Source organism: Aspergillus wentii (genome assembly GCF_001890725.1).
Source record: "Aspergillus wentii DTO 134E9 unplaced genomic scaffold ASPWEscaffold_3, whole genome shotgun sequence".
Taxonomy (NCBI): Eukaryota; Fungi; Ascomycota; class Eurotiomycetes; order Eurotiales; family Aspergillaceae; genus Aspergillus; species Aspergillus wentii.
In genome coordinates, this window is record NW_024467834.1 from 163,715 (window position 1) to 185,376 (window position 21,662).

The 21,662-nt window shown below is 47.3% G+C and overlaps 10 protein-coding genes across 10 annotated transcripts; 5 read left to right on the forward strand and 5 right to left on the reverse strand.

The window, feature by feature from the left end:
* Nucleotides 1-113: 113 nt before the first annotated feature.
* On the forward strand, nt 114-1,498 carry ASPWEDRAFT_169876 (FAD-dependent oxidoreductase; the record flags this gene model as incomplete). Its single annotated transcript, XM_040830532.1, has 2 exons — nt 114-406; nt 457-1,498. The coding sequence occupies 2 exons, from the start codon at nt 114-116 to the stop codon at nt 1,496-1,498; spliced, it is 1,335 nt and encodes a 444-aa protein (XP_040690023.1).
* A 150-nt stretch (nt 1,499-1,648) lies between these two features.
* On the reverse strand, nt 1,649-3,387 carry ASPWEDRAFT_49873 (oleate hydratase; the record flags this gene model as incomplete). The annotated part of the gene is made up of 3 exons (XM_040837343.1): nt 1,649-1,669; nt 1,788-2,704; nt 2,859-3,387. 3 exons carry the CDS (start codon nt 3,385-3,387, stop codon nt 1,649-1,651), a joined length of 1,467 nt encoding a protein of 488 aa, XP_040690024.1.
* Nucleotides 3,388-4,446: 1,059 nt separating this feature from the next.
* On the reverse strand, nt 4,447-5,979 carry ASPWEDRAFT_404768 (uncharacterized protein). Its single transcript, XM_040835327.1, has one exon. The coding sequence runs from the start codon at nt 5,941-5,943 to the stop codon at nt 4,774-4,776; it is 1,170 nt and encodes a 389-aa protein (XP_040690025.1). The 5' UTR covers nt 5,944-5,979; the 3' UTR covers nt 4,447-4,773.
* A 289-nt stretch (nt 5,980-6,268) lies between these two features.
* ASPWEDRAFT_107664 (isopenicillin N synthase family dioxygenase) lies at nt 6,269-7,472 on the reverse strand (the record flags this gene model as incomplete). Its single annotated transcript, XM_040827906.1, has 3 exons — nt 6,269-7,006; nt 7,052-7,120; nt 7,173-7,472. 3 exons carry the CDS (start codon nt 7,470-7,472, stop codon nt 6,269-6,271), a joined length of 1,107 nt encoding a protein of 368 aa, XP_040690026.1.
* Nucleotides 7,473-7,603: 131 nt separating this feature from the next.
* ASPWEDRAFT_108252 (acylglycerol lipase) lies at nt 7,604-8,633 on the reverse strand (the record flags this gene model as incomplete). Its single annotated transcript, XM_040827963.1, has 3 exons — nt 7,604-7,843; nt 7,945-8,526; nt 8,571-8,633. 3 exons carry the CDS (start codon nt 8,631-8,633, stop codon nt 7,604-7,606), a joined length of 885 nt encoding a protein of 294 aa, XP_040690027.1.
* A 178-nt stretch (nt 8,634-8,811) lies between these two features.
* On the reverse strand, nt 8,812-11,050 carry ASPWEDRAFT_37916 (uncharacterized protein). The gene is made up of 2 exons (XM_040834789.1): nt 10,788-11,050; nt 8,812-10,741 (listed from the first exon to the last, which is right to left on the reverse strand). Exons 1-2 carry the CDS (start codon nt 10,831-10,833, stop codon nt 8,889-8,891), a joined length of 1,899 nt encoding a protein of 632 aa, XP_040690028.1. The 5' UTR covers nt 10,834-11,050; the 3' UTR covers nt 8,812-8,888.
* Nucleotides 11,051-13,032: 1,982 nt separating this feature from the next.
* ASPWEDRAFT_108523 (uncharacterized protein) lies at nt 13,033-14,467 on the forward strand (the record flags this gene model as incomplete). The annotated part of the gene is made up of 5 exons (XM_040828000.1): nt 13,033-13,235; nt 13,285-13,511; nt 13,658-13,953; nt 14,000-14,162; nt 14,226-14,467. 5 exons carry the CDS (start codon nt 13,033-13,035, stop codon nt 14,465-14,467), a joined length of 1,131 nt encoding a protein of 376 aa, XP_040690029.1.
* Nucleotides 14,468-15,835: 1,368 nt separating this feature from the next.
* On the forward strand, nt 15,836-17,221 carry ASPWEDRAFT_108783 (uncharacterized protein; the record flags this gene model as incomplete). Its single annotated transcript, XM_040828019.1, has 3 exons — nt 15,836-16,151; nt 16,199-16,354; nt 16,407-17,221. The coding sequence occupies 3 exons, from the start codon at nt 15,836-15,838 to the stop codon at nt 17,219-17,221; spliced, it is 1,287 nt and encodes a 428-aa protein (XP_040690030.1).
* A 707-nt stretch (nt 17,222-17,928) lies between these two features.
* ASPWEDRAFT_25837 (uncharacterized protein) lies at nt 17,929-18,463 on the forward strand (the record flags this gene model as incomplete). Its single annotated transcript, XM_040832778.1, has 2 exons — nt 17,929-18,087; nt 18,308-18,463. The coding sequence occupies 2 exons, from the start codon at nt 17,929-17,931 to the stop codon at nt 18,461-18,463; spliced, it is 315 nt and encodes a 104-aa protein (XP_040690031.1).
* A 1,822-nt stretch (nt 18,464-20,285) lies between these two features.
* ASPWEDRAFT_169883 (uncharacterized protein) lies at nt 20,286-21,491 on the forward strand (the record flags this gene model as incomplete). The annotated part of the gene is made up of 5 exons (XM_040830533.1): nt 20,286-20,432; nt 20,480-20,538; nt 20,584-20,629; nt 20,676-20,942; nt 21,003-21,491. 5 exons carry the CDS (start codon nt 20,286-20,288, stop codon nt 21,489-21,491), a joined length of 1,008 nt encoding a protein of 335 aa, XP_040690032.1.
* Between the last annotated feature and the right edge of the window lie 171 nt (nt 21,492-21,662).

Genomic DNA, 21,662 nt, shown 5'->3' on the forward strand with positions numbered 1-21,662 from the left:
TAGCATGATATTTCATGCTGAAAAGCATCTCCAATTTGTCTTCGCAGGATTATAGAAGATTGTCCCATTTTCCTCGTCGATTTCATACGACACATCCATAGAAGAACAGCAATATGGAGAAAAGCTTCAAAGTTATAGTAATCGGTGGAGGTCCCATTGGACTGACGGCTGCACACGCACTTCACCTCGCTGGCATTGACTTTGTCGTCCTAGAACGCAGACCGGCCATTGTCGAGGATAAAGGCGCTAGTCTAATTGTTTACCCTCATACATTGAGGGTCATGCATCAATTTGGCATTTTGGACGAATTATTAAACATTGGCGGCGAAATGCACCACCATTTGTCTTTCACCACAGACGGACATGTGTTCAAAGAAGGCCCACGGTATGTTCGGGTACGAGAGAAGTAAGTCGTCGCATAAATTCACTCCCGCTGTTCACTAACACTTCCATCAGCCATGGTTATGGACCTGTTGCTTTTCATCGCGCTCAGTTGATTGAAACCTTGTACAATTGCCTACCCACGGCCGCGAAAGAAAAGGTGTTGACCAACAAGAAACTAGTCGACATCGAATCAAACACAACCGGTGTGAAAGTGACGTGTGCCGATGGCAGCATTTATAATGGATCCATCGTCATAGGCTGTGATGGCGTTCACAGCAAAACGCGACATATAATGCGCGAGCTTGCTCTCAAGGACGATCCATCACGACCTTGGGACTCTGAAAACCCGTTCACAGCGACTTACCAGCTCCTGTTTGGAGCTTTTCATACACCTTCTGCGTCGGGACTAGGATATGACATTCAAACACGGGATAAAGCCATCATGTATATCAGTGGGCCTGAACGTGCGTGGTTTTTCCTATATAAACGACTGCCGAAGCCTACCAGTGAGCACAGCAGTTACACCGAACAAGACGGTGAAGCTCTGGCTGGGGAGTTTGCGGAATTCCCTCTGACCCGGACTACCAAGGTAAAGGATGTCTGGCCACGAATGCTGGGAAAGGGGATGACAAACCTTGAAGAGGGCATCGTGCAGCACTGGAGTTTGGGGAGAATCGTGCTGGCGGGGGATGCATGCCACAAGCTGACGACTCATCTCGGCCTTGGCTTCAACAACGGTATTCAAGATGTTGTGATACTCTGTAACCATCTTCGAGAAGCCGTGCGCGCAGCGCCTAACGGAAACCCGGATGCACCTGCTCTCTCGCAAGTGTTTGAGAGATACGAGGCCATTCGAAAAAGCCCAGCATGCTCCCTCGTGGATGACCTGACAAACTCGGGAATGGAGACGCGTATGCACACTTGGGCAAACTCGATATACTATGTGCTTTCTCGATATTTGATCATTCCAGATTTTGTGGAAGACCTGTTTTTGAAGTATGTTATGGCGCCTCAAATACGGAAAGGGCAGATTTTGGACTATATTCAAACGGAAGAACCGATGAAAGGCAAGATCAGCTGGCTGCATCCCTTATCCTCTTCTGGTTCAAAATGATGCGGCGCGCGCCGATGCTTTCGCCTTGTTCCATAAATTAGGCACGAGAAAAGAATTGCCCTAATAGTCTGTCAAGTGAGCCTCAGATTTGTATTAACTCCTAGATACGCTCTTATAGCATTCTACTTTGAAATTGACTATCATTTTGTCTCATAATATCTGGCCCTTGGACTAGTATAGGTACAATTTATCACTCTGTCAAACGGGGTCAAACTAACAGTTTTAAGGAAGAACACAGTCTTTTCTTTATCATCAGTTCCTGCTGATCAAGGTCCATCAAACGGCCCACTGCTAACTGCGCCCCCAGTACTCCATAGTCCATACTAGCGGTTGTCCAATCTGGTATTTCCGCAAACTGGCCGATCACAGCGAGATTGGCCATGTTTTCTGGAATCACCTTTGGACGATCTCCACGAATCCGAGGCAGGAGGGACGTTGTTCTGCGTGGCATCACACACGGGATGGTAGTGGAATTCTTGAGGATTGATTTCGACGGAAATTCGAGGTGCCACAGTAGTTCTGCTATTATTTCTTGTCCCGAACAGTAAAGCATTGGCTTTCTCACAAACTGACCCTCGCGTTCTGGACAAAGGCAATATCCCCAGAAGATTTGTATGTCTTCAGGCTGATCGGTAAAAAACGGTTGGCGGAGTAGGCACACATTAATCTTCCAGTTGCTATCTTTGAGCGATACTAGATTTCCCGTTCCAGGCTTGTCACGCGTCAAAACAGCGAAGCGCTCAAAGAACTCGGGATCTCTGAGGGTAACTGTGAATGCTCCCAACCTGGACTCGGCAACTCGAGTACAGAAATTGTACGGATCACCAAAATTCGGGTACTTTGTGCCCAGAGTCAGCCAGAGTGACCAGTTTTCACACAAATCGCTTTCGGCTGTCATGGACTCCCGAACGGGTGGGCGATCGTTGGTACCACTCAATGAGCCCGAGGTGACCGATCCGAGGGAAGCGATAACGATATCGTCCGGAAGAAGAGTAATCTTTTCCTCAAAACTATCAATTGATACATGAATTGCTGAAATGGTTTGCACGTCTCTGTCGGAACGAGACACGATATCCGTCACCTTGGTACAAAGTCGAAAATCAACTCCTTGGTTTTGAAGAAACCGGATGATCGGCCTGACGATCCACTCGAATTGATTAAACTGGGTACAGTCAAGAGGCTTCCGGACGTTCAGGTTCTTAAATTCTGGCAAATATCTGTGAAGGCATCGACGAAATTCGGCAGCACTGTGCCACGGCTGGAAGGTAAATCTAGTTAGTAACTCTCTTAGCATCCACTGAGGCACTGGGACTTTTTGTCGGCTAAACCCACACGGTAGAAAAAACAACCCAAAATCTACTTTCAAAAAAGTATTTGCTGAAAAACTGATCAATTCGTCTTCTGGCTAAGCCTTCTTCGGACCGCAACATGAGCATCATCACTTTCATTCGATCTCTTAGGTTCAGGCCGAGGCCTGTGGTTTCCATTCTCTTGATTCCCTTTTCTCCTTTGGTCAAGATATGTGTGGCAGGGGCATCGTCGTTGGTTTTGCGGTGTCTGAATTCTTCTATTTCGTTCAAGAGTGTACTTCCAGCAACGTTGGCGGAAGGTACTAAAGCGAGCAGCTTTTCCATGCAACCAGTATGAAAATTCGGTAAACATCCAGGCCTCAGGTCGTATCCATTCACCCAATCGCCAATGGTGGTTATGCCATCTCCAGGAGTGTTTCGAGACTCTAGTATATGGATCTGAGGGGCAGGAACATTGGCTTCCGCAATTAAATGAACTGCTGAGGCTAAGGACGCAATACTGCTTCCGAGTATCCAAGCGTTGATATCGATTGGCCTCCGATTGGCGTGGATTGGAATAGATTTCTTTTTTCGAGTCATCTTTGAGTAAAATAATGTTCCTATTACAGAAAGTAGATAGCATTGGTGGCCCGGAAAGCTCATATAAGAGAATTGGCTAAGCTCTGTTTTGGAGTAGCTAAAGTACGTAGCCCTTTCGTCATCAGAATTCAAAATCAAATCATACAAGACTTTGCACCTGCCGAATCCACGGAATAGAAACGACAGACTTTGAGGGGCAAGGCCCGCACTACGGTACCAAATACAATCCTAAAGTCAATGTTATCACGCTTGCTAAGGAAGCTGGAAAATACTCAAACATGGAACCCCAGACACTGTATAATAATTAGAGTGTCTGGAGTGCCATTTTTATTATGTTCAACTACATTCCACGGCTAGTGATCTAATATGACATATTTTGGTGGTTTAGGTGTGCCTTGTAGATTTTCATGTGATCATGACTATCTAGTAGCGCTATGACTCTAGTTGCGCCTTCAGTAGTGACGACCCAATATAGTGAATATCGGTCATGTGAAACTCTGGCTTCTACTGGGGTTTTACTTTGTGAAGAGTCTAGCAACCTTTGACTCAGTTCTGTATTACTCTTTTTCTATTATTCATAGAATGTTTTCTTCCTCTTTCAACCACAGCATACTTTTCCTAGATGAGACTACTAGTTACTTTTTACCATCTATACACTGTGCAACTCGATGGGAATGTAACTAATGACATACTGGCCACATGCCTATATCTTCAGTTTCACCCATTTCTCCCATGTCGCCTGTTTAAGATGAACAGTGGGTCAGCTTATAATGAGCTTGGCCACCGTGGCGCGATGATCCATGTTACATGTAACTTGAATAGACTCTTCGAGATCATGGAACCACTATTATTATTTGGTAATAAACCATAAAGTGCTTCTAATAAACGCATAGTTTAATTGTAAATAGCGTCTAGAAGAATATATATATTCTATAGGCTATGGTAATTAATATAGAGCATTCTTTAATGAGAAACCTCTTACTCTTTCCTTGGAGTAGGAATAAATGCATGCTCTAGTAGCTTCTAGGAATTATCTTAAAAAATAGGTAGATATTTCAGCGTAAAGATTACTTATAAATTACTTATAAGGAGGGTGGCCCATACTCACCTTAGAGTTTAGAACCCAGCTTGGAACTTGTTGAGTTACCTTGTGTGCCACGCTAGTTCTAAGGTGAGAAGCTCACCTCACCCTATCAAGTTAGGATGGACTCTCCACATTGACCTTGACTTGTACGCGATATCTACCTTACGGTACGGATAATGTGTACTAGACCCACCGGAACGCAGAACATTGAAGCTGCAAGATCAGCTGGTAGAGCCCAGGAGCGGCCCAAGCGCTCTACCGACAAACAACTTGGAGTCATATAATGCATTGTACAAGTGTATCTAGTTATAAACACCCTTGGGGGGCTTTCGATGGTGAATTCCTCGCTTCCGGTTGAACCGGATGGCACCTCGACCATTCTGCGCACAAATAGAGGCGAGCACGAGATTCGGCATTTCACTGAGCTTCTTCTCTATGGCTTCCTTGTTGGCATCGGTACCATCGATAAATGTAACCATTATCTCCTCGAGACTGTCGCGATTCATGTCCATAACCTTCAGTAGAGTGTCGGTGGAGATATGGACATTCCCGAGACGAAGATCCCGCAACTTGGTGTACGATAGTTTGGAGAAGAAGTCATCCATTTCCAGATACGCCTTTGTCCACGGGCTGCATCCGATCCTCAGCGATTCGAGGTTTGGAATGCCATACTCGAATAGGCGGGGAATGACATTGCTATTGCATACCCACTCGTATGAATCAGTGAAAGGGTGGTCTTTGCTGTATGACTCGGCCATGCATTCGCACAAGCCACAGCATGTAGGCACGCTAACTGTCAAGTCTAACGAGCGCAGTTGGGAGATGTTGGACGCAAAGATTTCGCGATCTGTATTCTCTGCTTCGTCGATCGCATTTCCCAGATCGCAGATAGTCATAAGATCCACACGTAGGTCTTTCAGATTCGATAACTTGGAAACAGCCAGGGATTTCCCGATAGCACCGAAATATTCCCATGGAATTGACTCGGAAAGTTGGGCGAGGGCGTTGCCCACCAACACACATACTTCGTCTTGCTCGCTGAGGTATGTCCTGTCATAGCTCCCATAAAGAATCAGATGAAGTTTTTCGAGGTTCTTCAGCGTTGGAACTGTCCCTGGCAATGACTCAGTCAAGGTCGTGAACAAGTCCTGGAAATTATCCATGGAGGTTTCGTCGTCGACATTGGCATGCAGCGAGAGTTCAATAGTGAGGTCCTTGACCAGTGGTGAAAACTGTGGTTGTTTAATTTGTTTCAACACCGATAACCGATGGAGATCCTGGTCCATTCGATCACTTCCATGGATTTTGAGGTCGCGATACAAGATCTCAGTGGCGCTGGGGGACCAGGCGCGGTTGAGTAGGCGGAGGCTGTTGAGTGTGGCGTTTTGTTCCGACGGTGGTATCTTGCCATTTTTGACATATTTGAGGATCTGAAGAAAAATCTCCGGGGGTACCTGATGTGACTTGGCCATGGTTGATTGAATGATTGGGAGTGTTGATGTTGTTGTCGATGTGAAGAAATATCCGGGAAGCGGGGCTGTGTTGACAAGCTTGGCGATGATCTACATGAAGCTGAGAAGTGATATCATTAGATCGCCGATCAGATAGCACACAGTGAGTCACTGAGATAGGCTGCAGCTTCTAACTCATTGGAGGCGGCCAGGTGATCTTGCAGCTTTATTGTTCTTCATTTCGTGGGTCTACATACACTATCTGTAGCGTATATAGATAAGGTAGTTATATATACAAAGACTACCAAGGAGGAGATGCGTTCTGCGAGGAATTACTACATGGCAATTATTGTTTCGTGCCTTTTAATTCCTCCTCCCTCAACGCCCACGATAACAACTCTGGATACCATCTTCTCCCCACATCCTGATGGCTCAACACACGATGCACCAACGTCCCCTCTCCAAACCTCCCCTTGAACATGCTATTAAACGTGCCCTGCGCATCCGTCCGTACCTTATCCTCCTTCACCGTCGCCTTAATATGCCCCGGAATCCCCAAATCCTCCACACTCTCCCCAGACAAATCCAACCCCATCCCCAAAAACACGGGAAATGAAAACCGTGCCCCTCTGCTCTTCCCCTCCTCATCGACATAATGCTCCCGTGAAAGACTCACCCGGTGCGTCGTCGCCGTACACACACCCCCCGTGAGCGCCTCAAACGCGCGCCCGATATTCACCACCAACGTCCCCTCGATCGGCGGCGCGGGGATCCACTCGCCGGCTTTATTCTGGACTTCGAGGCCTGTATGCGGCGTGCCCTGGAGGAGGAGGGTGAGGAATTCCGAGTCCTTGTGCGCGCCTACGCCTTGCACTGTCGTATCTGACTCTGGCGGCGGGGGCGGGTATTTGATTAGTTTCAACTTGTGTTGTTGGGGCACGTCGAAGAAGCGATGGAGAGCGTTTGAGGGGAGATCGAGGGCCTCTGCGAAGAGAATCTCGAATGATTCTGCTAATGGGCGGATTTCGGAAAGATATGCTTCTATTGCGGTGCGGAAGCCGGGGATGGCAGATTCATCGGGCCACTACTTTATTAGGATAGAGTATTATTTTTATATGGATGGACTTACCTGATTCGGTCCCCGGATATTGCGATATAACGGCTCATCAGGCCCAGGAGGGGGTAATTCGGTCGCAAACTATACCATCAACATCTTACTTCCCAACAACCCACGATAAGAGAAAACATACATCAAACTGCTCCCTATAATCCATCTTTTGTGCCGTAATCTCGGCGCCCAGTCTCGAGTATCCCAAAAAATGCTTACTATTAACCATTTCTATCTCGAGTTTTCTCTCAAGCGGGATATCAAACACTGCTGTTGAGATGTCCACGAAACGCGATTGCACGTGCGGGGAGATGCCGGTGTTTTTGAGATAGAAGAAGCCGACGTTGACGATTGCATCGCGGAGGTCGGACAGGAAGGTGGGTTTTGTGGTTGGGGAGAGGGAGAGAGAGTAGTCGAGGATGGGGATTGATGTGAATGTCATGTTCTGGGAATGTATATAGTATTGATGTTATATAAAGTAGATAGATGGTTGAAGATGAAGAGAAGAGTTGATTTCCCCTCATCGGTCGGATGTCGTGATTTCTAATATATAGCGTCCCTCATGTATCTCGTCTATACCTCAGTCGAGCGCATAATCCACTCTCCCACATCATTCGCGAACTGCTCCTTCATGCCATCCGGTTCAAGATGCAAACTGTGATACCATCCGTCGTACGCCTTGAATTCCTTATTTTCAATCTCCAGTCTCTCGCACAAGTTCTTCGAGATGGTAAACGAGGTCACCTTATCGCCTGTTCCGTGCGCCCAGAAGACCGGGATGGAGAGCGATGTTTTCAATCCATCCGGGACCGGCTTCGACTTATCCGATAACGCCGTTAATGCATCTTCCCGGTTGAACCTGCAGCAGTTAGTATACACACTCGATGAAAGATAATTCAGTAAGCAGAGAAAACATACATAGCAATAAACCCCTGCAAAGTCCCCGTCTTATGGCACAAGGGATCAGTCGCGAAATTCTCTCTCACGACCGGATCCCGCGAGATAGCGGTCGGGTCGATTTCATTCTTCACCTGGAACCAGGGCAAGAGGGGACAAAGCAATTTCCCGAAAAACACCTGCAGTTGGGGAACGTGGACTTCGGGGTCGAGGCCGACATACGGTGCATCGAGGATTAAGCCGGAGATGTGCGGTCGTTGGTCGGGAATGTCGGATGGGGGCAGGGATTGTTGGAGGATATAGTAGAGGCTTTCCTGGCCGCCCATGCTGTGGCCGAGCAGGTAGAGGGGGATGTTTTCGGTAGAGTATTTCGATCGCAGGTGGTGGATGTATCGGTTGACTTCGTCGAGGCTCTGGGTTGCCGGGCCTGTGAGACCTTTGTGTGATGATTTATGGACACTCTTCCCCCATCCGCGACGGTCAAAAGCTGTGATGCGGACTGGGAACGATGCGGTCAGGGCCGAGGCAAAGTCATTGTAGCTGTCGGACTTGTCGCTGTAGCCGTGGAGAATGAGGAGATGGGCGCGCGGAGAAGGGGCCTGTTTATTAGACGGTGTGGAATACTGTAGAATAGTGTACCTACCTCCCATGTTCTTTCGTACAGTTTGTGCCCATCGGGCAGGGTAAACCAGTCTGTGTTTTCCATCTTGAGTCTGAATGAAGGTGAAAAATGGAGGCTGGAGAAGTGGAAGACAACAACAACACTAGCAGCTATTTATACCCACCGAGGCTAGGTTGAGCCGAGGCCAGCTGATCGGCGATCCTTACGTGGAGCAATCTATGAAGTATGCATTCATTTCTCTTATGACACCGTACTATGCAATATGAACAAATAAATTACTATTTACCAATCATAATCTCGTGATAAGGTTATGCAAATATTGAGTTTCTCTCAGGTATCTTAGACGGTCGCAAAAATGGCCACCGCAAATGCAATGAACGCCGCTGTGCGGTTGAACTGCGACTTGCTTGATCCAGAAGCCACAGTCATGAGACTGGTAGGCTCGTAGTCACCGGGGTCCGAGTTGTCAACGGTACCGTTCCAGCAGTATTGCTGGAAACACTGGTTGCACACTTCGGGAACGGCAGTGTTGGTACGGTTCAGCGATCGGCTAATGATGGCACAGCCAACGCAAGTCGGCCATTTCGAGTCCTCGGTACCGTTACCCCGGGTCACCACTTCGTAACCGTTGGTGATCATGTTGTCACGCTCCTCATCAGAGTAGGTCATCTTATATGTCGAAGTGTTGGAGTAGAAGGTGTAGGGGTAGTTAGGCAGGTAAACCACCAAGGGCGCTTCACCGGTGATGTTGGCCGGGTCGCAACCAAAGAAGGTCGGGCGGGTGTTGAGGCCGAGGTTGATGAAGGTGTTCTGACCCGGAACAGATGGGAAAGCGGTTCCATTTCCAATTCCAGTGGAGTTCAGAGAACGTTCGTAGGTAGCTACGAGAGAGGCACCGTTGGGCCAGCTATAGTCAGTGTCCGCAGAGGAGTCGATAGCGAAAACCACATCGACGTGACGTTCCGGCTGGATGACGGGGTGAAGAGGAACGTTCTGATTGTCCTCACCACCATCGACAACGTCCAGATCAGGAGCTCCAGCATAGGCGGTGCTGGCATCGCGGTAGCGATAGAACGGGTTGGGGGAGTAAACAGCGATATCGTCATCATGGTCATCGAAGGCAGTGAGAATCTTCTCAACGCCAGACTTGAGGAAATCGGGGACCGCGCTCGAGTTGTCGAGGACCAGCATGCCCTGGTTGAACAAGGTAGATGAAGTACCCATAATGTATCCAGCATTGTCGAATCCACGAACACACGTTGCGTTGTCGGGCAGCTCTCCCTTCTCAAACTTGGATCCAACATACTCCAGCGGGGCGAATCCGTACACAGTGGGGTCGAACGAGCCGAACTCCCAGGGGTTGAATTCGTAGACGGTCGAGTTGCTACCGATGATCAACTCGCCTTGGCCACGGCCATCGGCAACCACCAACGGCATGGGCATCTTGGCAGCCTTGAAGTCCTCAGTCTCGGCAATGGAGGACCAGGTATAGTCAATACCACCGTTGGAGTCATTAATGAACTGGTAGGACAAGGCACGACCCCAGTAATCGGTCAGGGAGCCTTTGAATCCGGCGTCGGTCTTGCCTTCGACAGCGTCGTACAAGTCCTTGTAGTACGAAGCCTCGCTGAACAGACGGATACCACCGGTGTCGGGTCCTTCGAAGATGTTCTTGCTGAGCTGCCAGACAGCGCCCTTCTCGTATGTCTGCAGATCCGAGATGGTGGTGAAGTTGTTAATGTAGATAGATCCGACCAACCAGCTACCACCACTCAAACCAGCGACATAAGTAGCTGCCTGCAAGACACCTCCAAGGTGTCCCTTTGTGGTAGCATTGTAGATACGACTGTCAAAAGCCTTGATGGCACCAGCACCGTTAAGCATGGCACGATAACCACCACCCGAAGCGGCGATGGCAATATTCGGAATGTTGGAGACATTGCTCTTGTGGTTGTCAATGTAGGTGTTGGCGTCAAACCCGGAGATGTCGAGGTGGTTCAGGAGATCCTTCAAGGGCTGAATGGTTTCCTGTCGGCGAGTCTTGAGCCATTCGGTCTCGTTTGATGATAGAGACGAAGCACTTCGAATGCTGGGACGGGTAGCAGGGCATGTAACATTCTTGGGGGTGTAGCCACTGGGCGCGTTAGGAAGGGCTCGAGGAGTAACTTGGATGTCGACGGGGGAGGCCGTAACTAGGGAGGTTAGTTGTATTCAGGAGGATGAGATGAGACGACATACCTGGGGCAAGGCCCACGGCCAGAGCGGTAAGGGTCGTCCACTTCATGGTGAGGGTGTAACCTTGGGAAGGTGAAGATAGAACCGGCAGCGATGGAGGAGGCACCAGGGCACTTAAATAACAAGCGCCTCCTCGATCCCGCGAGATCCTCGGAACAGCCTTAGAAACAATGCAGATGCCAGCCGCAAATCACCGGCCAGCGCAGCAGTTCGTCCCACAGGCACAGAGTCCACTTGTTTACCGGCCGATCCGGGCGCGTTCCGAGTCATCCTGACAGGGGAAGAATCCAAGCCCAAAACAGGCGGAATTCGGGCAGGGCCGCGGTGCACACATCAGGCAGCAGGATAAGGGTGCTCCCACTTATTCCATCATTTCCATTTATTCCACGATGGCCGGGGATAATACATAATTGGCAGGTCGTATTCGTTTTTTTATTTGTTTCGGGGCATTGTTGGCAGGGCTGAGCTGAGCTGAGCAGGCACAGCCTTGGCTGCAGCCAATGGCAATCTCGCTTACGGTCCCTGCCAAGGGCCCATGGGGGGCCTGAATGCCTGGTTCTGCTCAGCCTCTTCATCTGTCAATAATAATAATAACTCCTATCATAGAACATTTCAGCCTTATGCTGCTAAGCACACACACCGCCAGTGTCTATTTCTGCAACTTAATATCAATTCAATCAATCACTGCAGTGTTGGATGGCATCGCTTGATCGCCAACGTTGCACTTTTTAGTACTTGTACTATGTTTCATCTCCTAGCGGTATGTCTGAGGTCATCTTTCATCTAGACTAGCAGTAGCAATAAGCACATGGTGGTGATCGTATCATGTCTTCTTCTCATGTTTCTTTTTACTTTGTAAATCCTCGATAGTATCAAATAGTAATAAACTTATTATCCCATTAGTCCTTCAGGTTGGGCTACACATGCGCTGGCATCTATATATATTTCTCCGGAGTCCGACCACAGTGCAGCTGCATGCCGTCGGGAATACTGGTAAAACCCGAGTGAATAGACTATCACAATAATGAGATATGTACAATCTGTTGCATATGCTGTTTCATGCATGTCTCCTACGCATGATAATGTAATCACGAGGTCATAAATACACCTAGTGTGGTGTTTTCTCCAGCCCACATCGGTGATCACAATCTCCCCACACAAGAGTAAAACGTTCCAAGAAGGAAATCATTCCAAGATAGGAACACATTGGAGAGATCATAGGATCCCCTATTTTCACGTTCACCCTGACATCCTCACAAGTCACATTGTTAGTTTGGACTCCACTTTTGGCATGTTCATCACTTCATTGTTGCATAGTAGCAGGATGCCAAGTCGGTCAAGGGGCTATCACATGATAGCCATGTCATAGGGGAAAAAGCAAGCAATAATGGTCAGATTATGTGGGGATAATCAACGGTGGCGTTGTGGTCAGCATCAGAGACTATGACGCTCAATGGCTCCAAATAAGGCCTCGTTTTGTCTATTAAGGGTCCACCCAATCTTCTTCATCCAACTGGTATAACTCCGCCCCCAATTCCCCATCGACTCGATATTTTTCACCAATTCCCTGCTCCCAAAAGTCAGGATTAGAGCACCCTGATTTCAGTCCATAATGATATCTGTTATCGTCAGCATCAACACGGGTTCGCCTTCGACGTAGGACGCAGGCAGAACGCCGCTGACAATAGACAATCTTTATTCGCCCGCGTGAGGCCATCATCAACTCAGACTGGCAGTGGTGGACTTTCTTTTTTCACTCCCATTCACCTCTTGCTATGGTATCGCAGTAGCATCGTCGGTTCTTCAGGACAACCTGCTTTCACCCATGGACCAACCGTCGGAGCAGCAGGACAACTCCCCGGAACTTCAAAGTATGATGGTAGAAAAAAAGAGAAAGAAGGATTTGCGGAGCGTAGCGGAGCAAATACTATATAGCACATAACTTGCAAATTAGAAAGTGCCTTGCAATGACTTGGTGCCTATAGAGAGTGCACCACCGCGATATCTTATGCGACAGTCAGGTGATAAGATATATTTGCCTTACCTTTCATTGGTTTGTTGACACATGACGATATGGTCATACTACACAAAGAAATAACTAAATCAGCAGATATAAAGCTAGAAAGCGATGAGACTGCTTTCATATAACACATCTATCTGCGCGATCACACGTTCGAGTCTGATCTCTCGACGTGTGAGCTACCGTTTGTTGCCCCTCTCCCAGCGCAGGAGGATGACCTCAATTCGAATGTCTCAACCACGCGTTTTTCCACGTTCAGGATTTGAAATTTTAGATTCATCCGAAAGATTCGAGGAAGAATTTTTTCCTTCTTACGCGAAGGAGTGCTACTATCCAGTTCACATTGGCGAGGTTTTCAACTCTCAATATCAGGTTGTCACGAAACTCGGTTTCGGCTCTTCGTCAACGGTATGGTTATGTCGAGACTTACAGTATGCATATATAAGTACTCTCTATGGATCATAAGCTCATAGGTGAAAGTAATGAACGATACCTGGTTCTGAAAGTCCATGTTCAAACGAGACAGCAGCTCCCAGAAGTGCAAATCTCGAAACACTTAAAAGCCATTCATGATATCCATGGTGGTGAAAAGTATGTCCGGCTTGTCCTTGACTCGTTTGAAATCCCTGGGCCACATGGAGTCCATCAGTGCCTCCTTTATCAACCCACCGGCATTGATATGCGCGATTTTATACACTGTCTTGAGGGTGATTTTTTGCCAGAGAACATCCTTCGACCTGCTCTTCGATTTATCTTTATTGCACTGGACTACCTTCATCAAGCCAAAGTCATTCATACTGGTAAGGAAAAGTCCTGCTATATCTGCAAAATAAGCCATCCTAACTGAGTTTAGATATTCAACCAAACAATATCCTTCTGGGTATCGACGATGAGTCAATCTTGCTTGACATGCAAGAAGATGAGATCTCCAACCCCGCTCCCCGAAAGCAGCTCAGCGATCGTACAGTTTATGCCACGCGTGCGATGCCATTGACAGGAGGCGAACCAATTCTTGCTGATCTCGGAGAGGCACGGATAGCTGAAGGGAAAAAAACCGGCCTCATCATGCCAGATGTATACAGGGCACCAGAAGTAATGCTGGGCATGGATTGGGATAGCAAGGTAGACATATGGGCTCTGGGCCAGACAGTAAGAATATCGATCGGGCGTCCTGATATCCACTAAGCTCGGATAGGCATGGACTTTGTTCGAGGAAGGGCATCTTTTCAAGAATCGAACCCTTGCAGATGATACCGACCATGCTCGACGTTTTGCAGAGATGATTTCCCTTCTCGGACCGCCTCCAGTCGAGTTTCTTAGGCGAAGTAAAGAAAGCCTCAAGTTTTGGGACGAGAACGGTAAGCTTATCCCACTTTTATGGTCCCAAAAATTTTCTGTATACCAGTTTTAATATGTTGTAGGTAATTGGAGGGGCTCGGTAGAAATCCCAGAACAATCTCTAGAATCTCGTGAATCTCGACTTGCTGCTGATAATAAGACACGTTTCCTTGAATTCTTACGGAAGGCTTTGTGTTGGACGCCCGAAGAAAGACCAACTGCGAAAGAGCTTCTTATGGATGAGTGGCTGAGAGGAGATGATCATTTAATAATGACCGACGGCATTGGTAACTGCACACAGAATCAAGATGACATGTCTCTCTAAAGTCGGAGTAATTGACTTTGCTTCCTCAACAATCCAAAGATTTTAGCTGCTTGGTCAGACACCATCGAACGAGCCATCCGCATCAGTCAAACAAACCGTGAATGGCTAAAACCTAGTTTCTACCCACCACGAAGATGATCAATCCTAGTGAGTATTTTTCTGGACCCTGTCAGATATCGCAGGCACGAAAAAAAGTTGATTTGAATGGCCTGCTTGCAGCTTTCTCTCTACAAATATCCACATCGATTACATTTCCAACCTTTGGCTCCGATTCCAAGCCACCGGGGAATGCGCCTTGGCACTGAAGTGGCATGATGGAATCCAAAATCCGGCCTATTGAAATGACGTCTTCTATATACTTCTGTCCAGATATTGTGTTAGCAGATCTACCCGACTTGCGTCACTCGTTGACAGCACTCCCTTGGCACGTCTTGTAACGGTCTGGGTGCATCCCCCAAGCAAGCATACCGTCCTCATTTCTCATACCCAAGACATCTAAAGTAGTATACGAGCTCTCGGACAGCAGTTATAGTTATGTGTCTACCAAAGGACTATCGATAGTTATGACCCCATGACTGCAAAGCTCTTTGGCGGTTGGTCACACGTGGAAGTAGCCAAGATTGTGGAGGAGGCTGTGTCTGGGGAAACCCTGTCTCGTATCTATTGTCCTTGGCAATATATCGGATCCGATACATAACTGAAGGTTGTTTGAAATCGGAGAAATACGGATGTACTACCTACATTCTTGACTAGAGTTTAACATGGAGGCAAGTTGTGGGAAGGTTTATCAAACTTGAGCGGCCCAGTATTGATGACTGGACCTCACGTATCGGTACCGTTGCTATGTTCCGCCTTGGTCCATAAACACCAGGGTTGATCTTCTCCGTGGTGGGGAGATCCGGATTCTGTCTGATTGGGCATTTATTTACCTGTGGTGAAGTGTATTTCTATGCGGGAAATTCTAGCAACCCGGAGATATACCTTCAAATTGCATTGGGATCCTGGGCATCTTCTTGTTCGTCTGTTTTGAACTTTTAACGGGATAGACTGCCCTGTTCGATTGGCTCAAATGATGCAGAGCTCAAGCTCAAGCTGCTGGAGGTGTCCTGATGGTATCTGAAAACCCCGCATCCCATGGTGCTGTTGAGTTGGATGCAATAAGCTGTGAAAAGAGGAGCGATGTGGCCATGGCCATGTTGGAGGAGTGGTGCAAATATAAGGATATAAATACCCCTTCCGGAAAGTATGGTTCTGATATCCATTGCATCATCGAACTGTATCTTTTCACTTTGTTTACTCTGTGCCGGCCTAGCCATCGAAATGACACTCTTTCGGAGTTCAAAGCCAACTAAAAACCAGCATGACGATATGGCTATCGGGGATGCGAAGCCAGAAGTCTCGCATAGTGAGTACACCGCCGATGAGCGTGGTATCAAGGAAAAAGGAGACTATTCCGGTGCCCAAAAGAAGACCAACCCAGTTGAGATCAGACTCGTTCGAAAGCTCGACATGTGGATTATGCCCACACTCTGGTTGATGTACTGGCTGAACTATCTTGACCGGAATGCCATTGCATTGGCTCGATTGAACGATCTGGAAGAGGATCTCAATCTATCCTCCTCGCAGTATCAAACCTGCGTTTCGATTCTGTTTGTTGGGTATCTTCTCGGGCAGGTTCCTAGCAGTCAGTATGCAACTAAACCGTTACTGGATAAATACTAACATAGTTAGACATGATAATAACCCGTGTGAGGCCATCGTATTATATGGCTGGATGCATGGCTCTATGGGCGATTGTCAGTGCGTTGACTGCGCTTGCAAAGAATTTCACTGGGCTACTCCTGGTTCGCTTCTTCCTGGGAGTCACGGAAACGCCCTATTATCCTGGTGAGTGGAGTGACATCCAAAAACAGAGGCCTTCAGTCTAAGGGTCGATTAGGCGCCCTGTATATGCTCTCTATTTTCTATACCCGAAAGGAAATTGCCACTCGGATTTCTGTCCTGTACACGGGCAACATCCTTGCGACTGCATTTGCGGGTCTCATAGCTGCCGGAATCTTCCATGGGATGGATAATTTGGCTGGTATCAGTGGCTGGCAGTGGCTTTTTATTCTCCAGGGAGCCGTCACTTTCCTGGTCGCGATAGGAGCAGTGTTCACCCTGCCGGATGACCCTCGCGAGACACGGTGGCTTACCCCTGAGGAGCGACAATTAGCTCACGAACGCATTGTTGCAGATACTGTCGATGCGCGCCATGAGACAAGCACATTCAGTGGACTAAAAGAAGCCGCTCGAGACCCTAAGCTCTGGCTCTTTGCCTTCATGCAACACATGCACCTCGCTGCGAATGGATTCAAGAATTTCTTCCCCACAGCTGTCGAGACACTCGGTTTCAACACGACCATCACCCTTGTGCTCACATGTCCACCTTATCTTATTGCTGGTATAATATCCGTCTTTTGGTCGTGGAGTTCAGGAAAGTATAACGAACGGACCTGGCACATTACCAGTGCGAAAGCCGTGGCGATTGTTGGATTCGTCCTTGGATGTGCCACGCTGAACACAGGAGCGAGGTATTTTGCTATGGTCATCTTTTCTATCGGGACGTATGCAGTAAATAGCATAGTTCTGGGATGGGTTTCCAGTACCTGTGGTCAAACCAGGGAGAAGAAGGCAGCTTCCCTAGCGATCGTTAACACAATTGCCAATGTTTCATTTGTTTGGACTCCGGTGGGTACCTCGATTCATCAATAACAGTTCGACGATAGCTGACATGTGTAGTATCTCTGGCCATCCTCTGATGGGCCACGTTATACGATTGCCATGTCTTCCAGCGCGGCATTTTCGATAGCATGTGCCATGAGTGCTTGGGTCATGAGGTTCTGGCTTATCCGAGCAAACAAGGAAATCCGTCAGATGAACGACGAATCCGTTCTTTATTATGCGTACTAGGGATGGAATTTCAAGTCACCAAATCGATGGACTGGGATGGCACTGAGCAGACACTGTCGTAGGGCAGCTTGAGGTGGGCGTTGGAGAAGCCGAGGGGGTTTTGACTGGGTATAAAGCTCAAAGATTGTCTGTCAGAATCTATGCACTGTTATTGGAAATCAAAAGTAATGTCATGAGACCTGAAGCTCACGTCGCGTCCCAAAATGGAACCTAGGGCAACTTTCTAGGGCTCCTCTCCTGGCCTGCCCAACGCGTGTCCCCCATCTTTTGCGTCATCTGCTTCTGGCTCTCCTCTCCCCTTCAATGCCCTTTTGCCAGATTTTAATTCAGCGCTGGCAATATGGCTGGATCTCCGTTGCCCCGATCGTGTAGTAACTGCAATCGTCTTAGGCCGCTTGATGAATTCCGAAGCAAGAAAAACACTTGGATCGTTAAGACGTGTCAACGATGCCGAGACCACAAAACGGCTGTGAGATCTACGCTAAGTCTCAGCTGTGTTTGAATCAAACATGCTGACTGAAAGCAAGTCTGATAAGCGCCAAGCTGAGAAGAGGATTATCAACAGCGTTCACAGCGGAGCCCCAGTTGATCCAAGCTACTCAGGCCTCAGACCTTTGTCCTCAAACTCGATAGCTGTGGCTTCAACTGCTCAGACTGCTACTCCTACTGTAAGGCTTGTCTTTATGCTCTCTTGCCTTGTGTTAATTATTCGGTAGCCTTGGAACAATCCTACTATGCACGCTTTGTTGACGACCACACACCCTCAGCATTTCAACCGACAGCCGTTAGGTGATAAATCAGTAAACACACACAACACGCCTCGAGATTTTCAGCCGCAAGTTCCGTACTCCATATGTCCCTCTATAGTCTATACTGATTAAAAAATAGCCATTGAAGAACATAAGGCCGTTTGGCAACGCTGCTGGCTTCACAGCCCCCATTCCCACTGTCGGCCCGATCACTCAGCCACCGCTTCAAGAGAAAGCTGAGATCAATAATGCAGAACATCCTGCAATTTCGAAACAAGTAAACCCTTTCTATTGAGCGTTCCGAATCCAGCGTACTGACCGGATTCATTTGCTAGCGCCACGTCAGGTTGAGCAGTGTGTTGACTCGCAAATGCCTTCGCCCTCTGCTTCCCAAACCAAGCACAACGCCAACTCAAGCTTATATTCCCCTCGATATTCCGGTATAACCTGCCCTGAGTCTCTACTTTAGGCCTTGTTCAAAGTTGACTGGTTGGTAGGCCCGGAAAGGGGGTAGAAAGTACGTGACGAGGACGGGAGCAGCTCGCAAAAGACGCAGGCCATACTGATCCTAGACATTGCCGGCTACTAAATGTTCTCCGACACGGGCCAAAGTGCCTGGAAGTGTTAGAGCTCCCTTACGAAATGCTTCTGTTCAACCGGATACAAGAAAAACGAAAACAAACAAAATAACCAGTTTTCATGTTTTTATGTTTGTCAGCAGGTTTCTGACTCGGGATATTTGTGCTGAATAAGAATTATCGTCAAATCGTGATGTAAGTTTGTGACATCTGTCTTCTGACCAGCTGACCTGATTAGGAAGGTGGGTTGTACGTAAGCTGTGTTATCAATTGTCGGTGTCGATCAACTGCAAGGTATGTCTGTTTCGAAGCTCATCTACTTAGCAGAATTACTGACTCAGCCACAGTCATCAAGGTCGAGCAGCATTAAGCGATCTCGTCAAGACTGTTATGTATGATCTGTTGTTGTGTTTTTAATCAGCACATCGCGTAAATAATCACTAAAATATGACACCCAATGAAATTGTTCGATTTAACGGCAGAATCTCTCAAACCCCGACAAATGATGGGTAAGATATCCCATAATTCTTCTATTTTTCGATTCGAGTGGCAAACTATCTTTTAGCCATGTCACCAAACCATCGCGTTGTCTCTGGCCAACAGATAAACACACTAAGAGACAACCAATATAACCGATTGTTAGAAGCGACATCTTTAGCATCAAGATGGTAAACACTTGTCGTCAAAATTAAAGGTCGTCTGTTCCACAAACCACACTCGAAAAGCATGGACGCAGGTTGCAGCCGTCGGGTTGGGTTGAGCCGTTCTTCAACGAATTAGTGTGTTCGGGAGATAGAATTTAAGCCTGACATGGTGTTGATCTGCAACGGATAGGTTCTGTGGAGCGAAAATAAAAATAACAAGTGGCTAAGACGTGCCACAAAGATGGAGATGTTGACGATCTTCAACAAGGAACGAAGTGCCGAAAATTATTTTCAATTTCAGGGATATAGGCTGACAGCTGCAGACACCTTTACCTTTGGAACTTGCCGAACTCGTCTTATGTTTCTATGAATATCCATAGCAAATTTCATATCGAAAATTTTTTGCGACGAATATGACTCAAGTATAGGCAGAAACCTCAGTTGTCATAAGGATTTTTCACAGGAAACGAGCCGTCTAATGTACGAATCTTATGACACTAGACAGGCATTGCTTAATGTGCTTATTTACTTGATGTTTCGCCATCGTTTCGTCTTATGTTTTCCCGTCAAAATGCGCAAAAGTGTCGATCAAACAAACTTCGCCCCATCTCACTACCCACTTAGCATGATCCTCCGCTGCAATCCGCCTTACACTTGGGACGGACAGGCCAACATGGTTGATTGATTATGTATGAATCTTGCTTAGTAGCTGGTCAACTGCCTCGGAATGATGCTATCAGTCCAATGGATGCGGAGGTGTTCAAACAGTAAGGCATTCCAGCGCGCTTGAACGGCAAGGCTAAATTTGGAACGAGGTTCTTGAAGATGCAGGCATCTTCATTATTATTGAAGATCATCCCATCCCGCGCGATGTGTTTAACTTTGGACAATCAAAATGGCCTTTGAAAATTTGCAGCCTTTAACCTACGCGGTGATATCCGTAGCGTTTGCTATCGGATGTTCATCGATTTTTCTGCGCATATACTGTCGAATACGACTGATGACATGGGGTTGGGATGATGCGGTTGCTTTATTTTTGCTGGTGAGTGACTTGGCTTTTGATAGTTGAGTGGTATTAACGTGTTGCAGTTGATAAATGCATTTCAGCAAGCGATTATGTACATTTTTCTATATTATGGATGTGGATTGTAAGTTGCGTTCATCAAGTAAACAAGCAAAACTAACCTCACAAGACATCGCAATGAGCTCTCAGAGAGGCAACTATCGAGTTTAGCCACGGTATGGTCCATTCCCCGTCCGAGAAAAATATAACTAACAAAGACAGTGGCTTTTCATCGAGGAAATCTTCTACATGTTCGTGCACTGGACAATTAAACAAGCGTTTCTGCTATTCTACCTTCGACTCTCGATCGACATATCTTTCCGGCGAATGGTATATGGGACGATGGTGCTAAACACGATGGTCCTGATTACGAACTGGCTTCTGGCATTCTTACAATGCGATCCGTTCCAAGCGCTGTTCAATCGCGCCGCATATCCATACGCGAAATGCCTTGACCCTTATATCGTGAATATGCTTCCGATTGGTTTGGTATGTTGCATCTCGGTATCTGTTAGAGTAGTCAAGTTCATTCGCTAATCTGTGACACAGAATATCATGACGGATTTGATAATTCTCTTCCTTCCAATCCCGATGGTCCTCTCCTTGAACATGAGCAAGAAACAAAAAGTATCCGTGCTGGCGGTCATCTGCTTCGGCGCGACAGCCGTCATGACCGCCTTTTTCCGCTTCTACATCCAGAAAGAAATGATCGATGGGGGCGATATATCATACACCCTCGCAAAGATGGTCATCGTCACGATAATCGAGATCCAGAGTGCCACTGTGGCTGTGAATCTGCCGGCTCTCAAGGCGCTCTTCACAAAGTTCAAGAGAGACTCGCAGCAGAGGAAATCGAAATCCAGTAGCGTATATCCGTTTGGGTATAAGACGTCGTCGCTACATCCCAGCCGTTGTCCGAGTCAGGGTGGTAGCTCGTATATGACACATTCACGAGATGCAAGCGATGCTGGTAAATCTGACCTCGAATGGTGGCAGGTTGACTTGAAGACGGAGCAGCAGGAGGGGAATTGGATATGATCTATTTGATTTGATTTACGTGCTCTTGATTTATGAACCCCTGTGTTTTTTTTTTTTTTTTTTTTTTTTGTTTTATGCTGTTCGATGTATACCACTGTCTGTCATTTGTTTTAGCGAAGCGTGTCTGTTACAATGCTGGGCGTTGATTTCTCATGGCGTTCCTGGTCGGAG